Source organism: Geotrypetes seraphini, chromosome 3, assembly GCF_902459505.1.
Source record: "Geotrypetes seraphini chromosome 3, aGeoSer1.1, whole genome shotgun sequence".
Taxonomy (NCBI): domain Eukaryota; kingdom Metazoa; phylum Chordata; class Amphibia; order Gymnophiona; family Dermophiidae; genus Geotrypetes; species Geotrypetes seraphini.
Window position 1 is genome coordinate 41626017 of NC_047086.1, and position 12590 is coordinate 41638606.

The following is a 12590-nucleotide window of genomic DNA, read 5'->3' on the forward strand; positions in this document are numbered from 1 at the left end:
GGACTTACAGAAATGTATTATTTTACAGCCCTTGGCTATCAACATCACTGATTTCAACACCACCAGCAGTGCCTGTCACTTTTGCAGCTATTGTAGAGGAAGAGATACAACAAGAAGCCGCACTTATCAGGAGCAGAGAAAAGCCATTGGCTTTGATCCAGGTAGAGATTTGTAGGACCACACTAGTGAACTGTAAAAACATTTAGACTCACATATTTAATTTTCTGTGAAACATTTAACTGTATGCTATTGTGTAGTCATGGCTTCACAGAAGTGACTGTGGTCCAATAAAAATGTTTTGTAAAAGTGAAAAAAGTTAGCCAATAAAAAATATATTCACATTTGTTAGTGAGGGCCATAGAGATGCCATTATAGCAGCCACCCTCTGGACTGACTCCCTAGTCCTTTCAATTCATACCCCTCTGTCATTATTTTCCCAGTTTCCTATTTCCTCTATATCTTTCACCCATTTTTTATACCCCATTTCCACAGTTCCACAATTCCAGTTTTTTCATATGGAGGCTCCCATTCCCCCTTCCATGTCCCATCTTTTCATAACATGGTTTAAAGACCTGTCCCCTTTCTTTTTCTCTCACCTTCTCTTGAGTTATGTTTATGTGTTTGGATTTATCTTACATCTGTTAAGTAACCTTACCTCCCCTCTTCGGAACCCGAGTTCTCTCCAATTTTTCCGAAAACATCTGAAAACCTGGCTTTTCTCAAAAAATGTAACACTCCCTCCTCCTTTGATATCCTAGTCCTCTAAACTTTCTTCTTTCCTCCGATCTTCATCCTTTCCTTGGAGTTCCTTTCTCATCCCAATTCCTGTAAACCGTGCTGAGCTCTATGACTATGGAGATGGTGCGGTATACAAACCTAAGGTTTAGTTTAGTTTAATAGTTCAATGTGAGTTATGATCAGGCACACTAACTACCTCTTTTACAAAGCCACGTTAGTGGCTGCCGCACGACAACGGCCCCAAATCCTTTTAAATCTCTATGGGCTTCAGGGCCATTAGTGCAGAGCAGCCAATAGCGCAGCTTTGTAAAAGAGGCCATAAGTATTCCCTAATTTTGTATCTTGAGGCAATGGAGGGTTAAGTGACTTGCCCAAGATCACAGGAAACAGCAGAGGGTGCTGTCAGCTGGGTGGTCTAACTACTAGACCAGTGCTTATCAGTATCCAGAAGCTGAAGAAACAGTAAGGATGATTTTATGATTTATTGAATAGGGAGGGAGGGGGAGGGATTATTAGATTCAATAAGAATGATATAAATGTTAGATTTCTTTCATAATATTTAAAATATTATAGAATTTTAATTTGTAATGAAATGTTAAATTTGATGCTTATATGAGAGTTAATCAAGTGTGTATCTTTAAGTTTTAAATGAGTTTATTTGCTACACTTGTAACATAAGAAAATGAATAAAGAATTAAAAAAAAAAAAGAAACAGAAAACCAATAGAACTGAAAGACATCGTACACAAGATGACAATTATCGTACATAAAGCAACCAGCAACATTGTCGTCATCTCCCCCTCCCCCCCAGATCCTGGAAGTGTGTGGCGCAGTGGTTGGATCTACAGCCTCAGCACCCTGGAGTTGTGGGTTGAAACCCCGCGCTGCTCCTTGTGATCCTGGGCAAGTCACTTAATCCTCCATAGCCCCAGGTACATTAGATAGATTGTGAGCCCACCGGGACAGAGAGGGAAAATGCTTGATTACCTGATTGTAAAAAAACCGCTTAGATAACCTTGATAGGCGGTATATAAAATCCTAATAAACTTGAAACTTGATCCTACAGATAATAAACATTACCTTCACTGTATAGTTTTCTTTCACTCTTCATCGTATTGCCATTTCCTAATAAAGCTCCCCATCCTGTGATACTTCAAGGCTGTCAACCTATACAGAGAGTACCAGCCATCAAGTTTAGTCAGCACTAATTGCATATCAGGAGCATCAGACTGTTTCCAAGTAGCCTCCAGCTTCAGGCGGGCCGCCATCAGGAACAATTTAGTGAAATAGAATTCCCCCTCCTCCCAAGCATTATCTTAATGATGCAGAAATACTAACCCAATGGAGGGCTCAAGAGCCCTATGCAGAATAGATGACAAGGCTCGAAATACCGAGCCATTCCACAATCCTACCACATGTTCAAAAAAGTACCCAGGAGCCTGCAGTCCTGCCAACACTGCCCATCCTCCTTCTGGAGAGTTTCGCTAGGAGAATAGGGGTGTAGTACCAATGCAATAGTGCTTTATACCCATTTTCCACCATCGTGGTAGCTAAGCCAAGCGTGGCAGTATGCTTCCAGGTCATGTCCCATTCCTCTTGGGTTATATGCCAGCCCAAATCTGCTTCCTACAATCACTTGTATTTCAGGGGGACATCGGTCTACTATTAAGGCAAGCATATATAGCAGAAATCATGTCCTTTTTTTACCTCCGGGACCAACAGCTTTTCAAATTCAGTTCCCACCCCCACCCAGGAGCTCTCTCAGAATCTGCTTGCCTTAATAGTAGACCGATGTCCCCCTGAAATACAAGTGATTGTAGGAAGCAGATTTGGGCTGGCATATAACCCAAGAGGAATGGGACATGACCTGGAAGCATACTGCCATGCTGAATATAGTCCTTTGCATGGAGATAGGGGAACAAATATTTAGGTTCAAAACCATATCTCTCCTGGAGATCTCCAAAGTATCACATATTGGCCCCTCTATGTCTATAAATTGCCCTACAAATACCAACTCTCAAAGCTCCCACCATTGAAAGATCCCCGCCCTATCTCCAGGAGTGAATTCAGGATTAAATTAAAGTGGGGTATATCAAGAGTGTCGCCTTTCCCGCAGGGCCAGATGCTGCACAGAATGCCAGACCCGCAGGGTAGTCTCCACAGCTTCCAGACCTTCTGTGTATTTCCTACCTCCAGGGAGCCATGATAAATGGAGCAAGGGAACTGAGGCGCCTTCGCCCTGTTCTATATCCACCCAGGGTTTGCAGGTTTGAACCTGCAATTCCAGAAGCACTCTTAGCTGGGCCGCCTGATAATATTTCAAAAGGGTTGGCACCGCCAGGCCACCAAATTGTTTGCGCGGGCACAACACTCTCTCACTGATCCATGGATGCTTGCGGGCCCACACGAAAGCAAGAAGTCACTGTTGCATAGTCCAAAGCACCTTTCTATCCACCCAAATCAGAAGGGTTTGAAAAAGGAATAGAATCATCATCTTAACCACCTCAATCCTACTAAGCCAGGAGAAGCAAAATTTTTCCCAAGTATTCCATTTCTCTCTAATTCTCTGAAGCATCAGGACATAATTTGAATTGTAAAGGTGAAGGGCAGGTGGGCCTATATGGATTCCCAAGTAGCACATAGCTCCTTTCACCGAGCAGAAGGGAAAGAGTCAGCGCAAGGCCCTTTCTCGGTCAGGGGAAAGAGTGATATTTAACAGCTCTGATTTGGACATGTTTATCCGAAAGCCTACCATAATACAATGGCTTCTCAATCACTGCTAGAGATCTTTCAGGGTCAGTTAAGATGAATAGAATATCATCTGCAAATAAACTGATGTTATACTCCCCTCTCCCCCGGGGGTCCATACTCCTACTACATTTGGGGTTCTCCCGTATCCTCTGGGCCAGGGGAGAGGGTGGTGGATGCCTGGAATGTGCTCATAAGAGAGGTGGTAGAGAGGAAAACAGTGACTGAGTTCAAAGAAGCGTGAGATGAGCACAGAGGATCTAGAAGCAGAAAATAATATTAAATATTGAACTAAGGCCAGTACTGGACAGACTTGCACGGTCTATGTCTGTATATGGCCGTTTGGGGGAGGATGGGCTGGAGAGGGCTTCAATGGCTGGGAGGGTTTAGATGGGATGCAATAGGTTTTAACGGAGATTTCAGCAGTTGGAACCCAAGCACAGTACCGGGTAGAGCTTTGGATTTAAATTGAATCAGGTTGGGCAGACTGGATGGCCCATTCGGGTCTTTATCTGCCATCATCTACTATGTTACTATGTTTAAAAAGGATCAGGAACAGAGGACATCCCTGCCTCGTCCCCGGGCCAGCTCAAATACATCAGAATATCTTCTATTAATTTTCATGCACCCTAAAGGGGAATTATATAGTGTTCTGAGCCAGTTTAGCATCCGAGGCCCCGAGCCAATACGTGTCAGAACTTGGAACATGAACAGCCAAGAGACCCAGTCAAATGCCTTTTCTGCATCAACCAATAAAAATACCGCTTGCTGCTTTGACCGTACCGCCCACTTTCTCAAATTTACCACCTGTCTTATATTATTGCCCACTTGCTATCCTGCTATAAAGCCAGATTAATCAGGATGTACCAGCCAGGGTACCCAACTCATCAACTTATGCACAAGAACCTGAGCGAAGATCTTAGTATCCACCCCAAACAGCGAAATTGGTTGATAGGAAGAACAGGCCATGGGATCCTTCCCCTCCTTATACAATACAGTAATCCCTGCGAGACGAATAAAGTAAGAATGCTGGCTACCATCCTCCAAAGAATTAAACAAAAATAAGAGCAATGGGAGAAGTGAGTCTTGAAAAGCTCTATAGAATTTAACTGTAAAGCCAGCCTTCATCCTGCGGCCTTGCTGCACACAGAGAACATGTGTGGGTCTTTTCGGGCGCACAACTTTGTTGGTGATCACCCTCCGATTTTTTATCGATGCCATGATATGCAGGAGACTTTAATGCACCAGCCCCCCTCCCCTTCCCCCATTAGATCTAGCGATTCATCAAATGAAAAATCACTTTTTAGGGAAATGATGTCCAGAAGATGGAGCCTTGAGATTAGGCAGCCATCTTTGCTAATGACATCACTTCCTCCCATATTAATCTTTTTGTGACCATGTTGCGGCCAAATAAAATTCTGTGGCGATGCAAAAAAATGGATCTATGGAGAGCCCACCTAAGATGTGACTCCCAGTTAAACTGCACTCTGTGCCAACCACCAATATTCAATGGCACTTAATCTGGCATGTAGTACCAGTGAATATAGTCTCTGACTGCTGCAGCAGTGCCTAGTTAGTGCTGTGGCAACCTTTGGGTGGAGCTAGGGAGGAGCCAGCGGTTTTGCGGGCATAGCCATAGTCAATGTTAGTGCCTACATAGCTAAGCAGATAGACAGGACTGCACAAAAGGCAGGCCTGTTTTTGCCTGGTTAGCTGTGTAGTTACTGGCATTTATTTAATTTTCTATACCATTCTCCCAGGGGAGCTCAGAATGGTTTACAATGAATTTATTTGGTCTGAATATTGTCCAATCAAATATTGTCCAATTTCCTAAGATCTGCCTGCAATCTTTTACCATTGGCATGCATTTTAACAACTTTGAACGTTTAGTGTCATCTGCAAATTTAATCACCTCACTCATGGTTCCAATTTCCAGATCATTTATAACTAAAATAAATAGCACCGGTCCCAGTACAGATCCCTGCGGCACTCCACTGTTTGCTCTCCTCCATTGAGAAAAATTACCATCTATCCCTGTCCTCTGTTTTCTATCTGATAATCAATTCTTAATCCACAACTGAACTTTTCCACTTATCCCATGACTCTAATTTTCTCAGGAGCCTCTTATGAGGAACTTTATCATAAGCTTTCTGGAAATCTAGATCACTTGATCACCTTTATCCACATGTTTATTCACACCTTCAAAGAAGTCAAGCAAATTGGCGTAGCTGGTTTTAAGATGGGTTTGGACAATTTTCTGGAGGGAAGGAAAGAGATACTGGATATGAGGAATGAATGGATGGAAAAGAAAAGAAGAGATATTGGATATGAGGAATGAATGGATGGAAAAGGAAAGAAGAGACACACTAGCCTGGAAGCAAGAGAAAGGAGAGATTAGGATGGGGTTGAGGCTGGTGAGGGCTGAGAGGGTGAATACAGAAAAAGGAAATGAAGGATTATGGAGTAGGTGAAAGATTAGAGAGGAAACTACAGATAAACAAGTGGTTTATGCTTGATTGCAGGAATTTTTTGTGGGTATTTTCTTAAAAAAAATTCCTTACATATTAATCAAAATTAATCGTTAATATACAGCATGATTCATTGTGATTGATTTTATTGTACAATGCACCAAATTTATGCCTAAACTAGGGCTGCAGGAAGATTTTTTTTTTTCTAAAATCTTTATTCATTTTTCATCTTATAACAAGTGCACAATATTACATCATAATAAATTTATACACATCACTTGAATTTATTTCTATTATTATCTTAAATACATAAATGTATTCCCTTCCCATCTAATAATAATAATAATAATAATAACTTTATTTTTATATACCGCCAGCTATCTTGCGACTTCTAGGCGGTTTACAATAAAAGAAACTGTGAATACAATGAAGGAAATGTAAATACAATAAAGAGAAACTTTACGTACAATGAATTAAGGAGTATAGCAGTGTACATCTCAATACAATAAAGGGAAACTTTACGTACAATGAATTAAAGAGTATAGCAGTATACATCTACTCTTCCCTCAAATATTATAATCATAAATTTCATATAAATATTACATTCTTATCTAATGATTAAACCTTAAATAGAACTTTATATCACCCCCCTCCCCAATATTATAAATGTACTTTTGATGGAAAATGGCATCTATTCATTGCAATAAGTTGTTAATGGCCCCCAGATCTTTTTAAAAATATTATAATTTCCTTTTTGTATGGCGGGAATTAGAAGGCCTTGAGCATGCGCAGATGCATGCTCAAGGCCTGGCAGAGGCAGGAAGTTCTTCAAGCGGCACCGGCACCTCCTGTGGGCTGCGTGCCAGTGCCAGATGGGGGGTAAGTTTCAAGTTGTTCGGGCGGGGGGTGCCGGTTCACGCGCGGGGGGGTGCGGTTTGAGCGGGGGGGGGGAGCGATGCCGATTCTCGGGGGGGGGGGGGTGCTCATAAATCGAGTCAACACTCAGTTTGCCAGACAAGTTTTGTGAGAATGTTTTGCTCGTCTTGCAAAACACTCGCAAACCGAGGTTTGACTGTATGTTTTTTCAGTTTGCATATGCTGAGAAAAGTTAGGTCACTATTCTATCAGGAACATTACTCATTATTGGTACAGTCCACTATGCTTGCTCAGTTGGATTATTGCAACTCTGTTTATTTGGGTATTAAACATGGTAGTTTAGATCAACTCCAGTTGATACAGAATACAGCAGCTAAACTTATTTTGGGAAAGAGAAAGTATGATCATGTATCCCCATTGTTGAGAAAGCTTCATTGGCTTCCAGTTTGTCATAGGATACAGGTCAAGTGTGCTTGTGTTGTTTTTAAATTCCTCTATGGAATATTTGATCCTTCAATCCATCTTTATTGGAATGCTATTAGATCCTGCCACTCAAGGATTATAATAATCTATAAATTAGCATTTCCATCCTCTAAAGGACTTAAATGTGTCGAGAAGCTCAGTAAATCTATGGCATTTAAATTGGTGGAAATTTGGAATAGACTCCCAGATTCTTTAAGACTGTTAAGTCAGCTACATCAATTTCGAAAGAATTTAAAAACTTGGCTGTTTACGCAATAGTTACACAAGATTATCAGCTGACGAACAATAACTAAGTATATTTAACTTTTTAACCCTTTTAATATCTATCTAATCTTAACTAATAGTATTTTCTCTATATGTCCTATTAGTATATTATCTATTTTTTAATGAACTGTAAACCAAATCGAGTTCCTTCGGGAAATGATCCGGTATATAAACTGAAGATTAGATTAGACCATTTGTTGTTAAGTTTATTTTAATAGTAATTCTTTTTCATAGCCTAAAGCATCTGTAACACAAAATAATAAATCAAAATAATATCTAGTTTCTCTTTCTGCGAGCAGCCAATTGAGGGTTAAAAAGGCATGTATACATGTAAAAATCAGTTCTTTATTGCTCTCTAGACTGGTACAGTTCGTTACTGATGAGTTATATCTCACTGTAACCATCAGGTGGAGACTGAGACCAAACTTTAGTTGTAGTATATTAGCTGAGGCTCATCCTCCAAAACCAGTTTTTCTCAGTCTCCAAGCAGGTGGTAAGATAGAAAAATTTAAGGCTCCTCTTGTTAGAGTGGTTGGATTTTGTCTAGAACTCAATGTACCCCTTTCTGGTGTCGGACGGAGCTTGGATGGGTCCTGTTTGGGAATCTGTCCAGCCTCGGGTGTGTCAAACCCGATGGGTCTTGAATTGGGTCCCTCCCCCCTCCTTTCTCCACTCCCCATGTTTTTGTAGAGGTGCCTCAGTTGGCAGCCTGGCCACCGATACCAGTCAGGCCCCCGGCTTCAAGAGCCAGTGGAGACTGTTCTGGGAAAAAAACACCCCAAATCCTGAGGCTGTGCCAGTCTAAAGGGTTCTTTCCCTTTAAATTTGCTGTATTTTTCTACGAACCGGCACTTCTATTCTAGCTAGGTCGCGTATTGCGCAGTGAGCACTTTGCAAGGGAAAAAATGTTCATTGTGCTCCTCTACGGTTGGGACCCACACAGCACCTGTTTTGTCCCTTTCTATTCCTATCTCGTCCAAGCAGCCGCGGGTCTCTTGGAACAATGACTTTTTGCAGGAGGAGCAAGATTTGGTAGATGAGGACTTGGACCTTTGGGGTGAACACCAGGATCCTCTTGGGGGAACAGATTCAGTTAGTGGCAGTTTTGCGCTTCCGTCTGCTGACGAGGATGCGTCCGTGTGCATTTTTCAGCGGGACGAGCTTCACAAGCTTATTCTTCAGATCTCCTCAGTGTTGCATTTTGAGGAAACAGAGAAGGAGCCCCCATGTGTGGTGGACCCCTTGCTTCGGGGGATCCGCTCATCTTCCCGCTCTTTTCCTATGCATCAGGATATTTAGGATATTGTGCTCACACAGTGGCTGGTGCCGGAGGCTCCTTTTTGCTTTGCGCATTCTATGACCCATCTATATACCATCCTGAAGGGAGATCGGGACACCTTAAAGTTGCCTGTGGTGGACGCGGTGGTCTCGGCCATTGCAAAGCGGCATACTATGCCTGTTGAGGGTGGCTCTGTTTTTAAGGACTGAGGAGCGTAAGTTGGAGTCCCTCCTTAAACAGAGGTTTGATGTTTCTGCCCTGGCGGTCCAGGTGGCAATGTGTGGTGGTTTGGTTGCTCGGGCTTGTTTTCGGTGGGCCAAGCGTGTCCTTGACCGTGAGTCTGATAACTGGGACTTAGTAGAGCAGGATGTAGCCAAGTTTGAGATGGGTGCTTCTTTTCTCTCGGATGCCATGTATGATCTTCCCCCCTTGATTCACTCTATCCTGCTCCCCAATTCCATCTACTTCGTTGCCTGCAACTCTGTTCAATTAATACTTAACTGTATGTAACTATGTTTAATTAATGTGAACCGCCTAGAACTCACTGGGTATGGCGGTATATAAAAATAAAGTTATTATTATTATTATTATTATTATCTGTTGCGGGCTTCGGCCAAGTCTATGGCTCTCGGGGTGGCTACGCGCCATACCTTGTAGCTTCGGACATGGTCAGAGGATGCGGCATCCAAGGCTAAGCTGACGAAATTCCTCTTTAGGGGGGTCTTTCTTGTTAGGAGAGGATTTGGACAAGTTGGTTCAGACCTTAACTAATTCTAAAGTGCCTCATTTGCCTGAAGACAGAGCTAGGCCGCTGGCGCGGGGTGGCGCTGCTTGAGGGCACTTGTGGGATTTCCGCCAGATCCACCCTGGTTGAGGGACCACTTCCTTTCTGGCCTCCAGGTCCTCTCAGGGACGTTTCAGCACATGCAGTTCTTTCAGGGGGCCCGCCAGGGAGCTGGTCCCTCCTCCACCGGATCCCCCGCTGCCCGTCCTGCCCAATGACTCCTTGCCTTCGCTCCCTCTGGGCACTTGTCTGCGTGAGGTTTATCCGAAGTGGGCAGAGATCATGTCCCATCAGTGGGTCCTGGAGGTGATTCGGGATGGTTATGCTCTGGAGTTTGCCCGCTCCCTGCCAGATCGTTTTCTAGCTTCTTGTCAGGTGGCATGGAGGAAGCAGGCTTTTCGCCAGATCCTTCAAAGATTTCTGGATCTCAGGAGTGTTGTACCAGCAGGTAGTCGATTTACTTTGTGGTGCACAAGAAAGAAGGAACTTTTTAGACAATCCTAGATTTGAAAGGGCTCTCAGAGTTCCATCTTTTTGCATGGAGACTCTTCGGTCTGTCATTCTGGCAGTTCAGTCAGGAGAGTATTTGACTTCTCACGATCTGACAGAGGCCTACTTGCATGTTCTGATCTGGGCCTCCCATTAGCGGTTCCTTCATTTTGCGATCTTGGGACGGCACTATCAGTTTTGTGCGCTACCTTTTGGTCTGGCCATAGTCCTGAGAACGTTCACCAAGATTATGGTAGTCGTGGCGGTCACCCCTACCTGGACGACTGGTTGATTCGAGCAAAGCCTTTCCAGGAGTCTTTCCGGGTCATAGGAGTTTCTGCAGTCCCTGGGATGGGTTGTCAACCTGTCCAAGAGCCGGTTGGCCCCCTCTCAGCGCCTGGAGTATCTTGGGGTTCTGTTCGACACCTCCTTGGGGAAGGTCTTCCTTCCAGAAGCCTGGGTACACAAATTGCAGGTGCAGATTCGCCTCCTCATGGCATCCCGGTGTCCTCGGGCGCAGGATTTTCTCCAGATCTTGGGGTCGATGGCGGCCTCCCTAGATGTGGTGAGATGGGCTCGGGCACACATGCATCCGCTTCAGTATGCTCTGCTTCGGAGGTGGTCGCCCCAAAGGCACAGTCTGGAATTTCCTATTCCTCTTCAGGGTATGGCTCGCTGCACTCTGCGTTGGTGGCTTCAGTCCGTCCCTTCTTTCTTGCAGCACCATATGCCTGGAACAGGTTGCCTGAATCAATACATCGTGCTCCATTCCTGGCAGTGTTCAAATCCCAACTAAAAGCCCACTTTTTTAAAAACTGCTTTCAACTCTTAATTCCTCCTCACTGCTGTCAGTTTTGGTCTCAGTCTCCACTTGCTAGTCACAGTGAGATATAACCCATTAGTAAAGAACTGTACCGGTCTAGAGAAGCTAAAAGAAAGAAAATTAGCAGGTAAGAACCTAATTTCTCCATGTTCACCTCCAACTTTCCTCCCCTAATCTAAATACACCTCTATGAAGTTCTCTTTTGAATGCCTGTTGTAGCTGCTTTGAGAGAGAAGATTTTCAACCAGCATAAATAACCTCATTATATTAAATAATTTTTTTATCCCTCTTTCAGATTGAAGAACATGCAATTCAAGATTTGTTAAACCACTATGAAGCTTCTGGGAATCCTGATGAGTTCATCATTGTTGAAAGGGCTGCACCAGGGCCTATAGCAGCACCAATGTGGAACAAACGCTGATATCTTCGCATGGAGAAATTATTCAGAGTACAGAGTTGCACAGGGACAGAAATCATACCCATCCCCGCTGGAATCAAACCTGTTCCGCCTGTCTCCACTGGAATTTAATCTGTCCCTGCCCATCCCCACAAGTAATTTCTTCCATCCTCGCCCGTCCCCATAAACTTCTGAAATAGTTATTTCATTTAATTATGCTACTGAATTAAAGGCTCTGGTAGAGACCTATTTACAAATAAGCAGACACTTTATTAACTTGGAAATATTAATTGGGAAGAATGCATACTTTGTAAATGGGTCTCTGCCAGAGCCTCTAATGTAAATATAAAATATAAATACTGCAGTTTATGAGGACACTCAAGCTTTGTCAGCTGAGGACTTCCTCTGAAGGTTGCTGGGAGTCCCTTTTGCCAAGCTTGGCAGGCAACAGTAGCATTCCTGAGTCACAGATGCTGGCACCTCAGTGGCTCAGGGATGCTGCCAGCAACTACTATACTTGGTGGAGGGAAATTCTGGTCACCTTTGGAGGAGGTTCTCAGCTGGCAGTGCTTGGAGATCCCCACCAGCCACAGCAAGGTTCAACAAGTACTTCAGCACTGGAAAAATAAAACCAGAAATGCATTTCTTTTTCTTTTGAGCACAATACAAAGATATTTCAGAAAATAAATTTTTTTTTTTTTCTACCTTTGTTGTCTGAAGACTCAGGGCTCCTTTTATCAAGCCGCGCTAGTGGGGTTAATGCGCGTGACGTTTCATCATGCGCTAACCCCCGCACTGGCCAAAAAACTACTGCCTGCTGAAGGGAGGCGGTAGCAGCTAGCGTGGATGGAAGTTTAACGCACGCTATTACGCGTGTTAAACCGCTAGCACGGCTTGATAAAAGGAGCCCTTATTTTTCCATTAAGTTTGTACCAGTTTCTCTTTTTTTGCTTTCCTGTCTTCTACAAATTCTTCTTCAAGCGGTTGCTGTACATTGGTTCCTCCTACCATGGTCCAGCATTTCTCCCTTCCCTCCCTCTCCTCACTCTCTTCCATCCTGGATCATTCTCCTTCTTTTTCTCCTCCCCACTCCTGCACAGCATTCCTTCCTCTTTTCTCCATTCCCATGTGAAACATGTCTCCCTCTCACTATCCATCATCTTTCTTTCTCTCATTCCCTCCCTTGCTGCAAAGGGAGGGAGGAAAGAGAGAGAGGGATCCAGGGTGCATCTCTCCCAGCCC

General features: G+C 43.6%; 1 protein-coding gene across 1 annotated transcript in view; it reads left to right on the forward strand.

Annotated features, from left to right (window-relative positions):
• The window catches only part of IBTK (inhibitor of Bruton tyrosine kinase), a 239787-nt gene extending 227744 nt beyond the window's left edge, over positions 1-12043 (forward strand). Inside the window, 2 exon segments of the mRNA XM_033937433.1 lie at positions 29-161; positions 11247-12043. Coding sequence (XP_033793324.1) covers positions 29-161; positions 11247-11372 — 259 coding nt within the window. The 3' untranslated portion in view covers positions 11373-12043.
• The last annotated feature ends 547 nt before the right edge of the window (positions 12044-12590 follow it).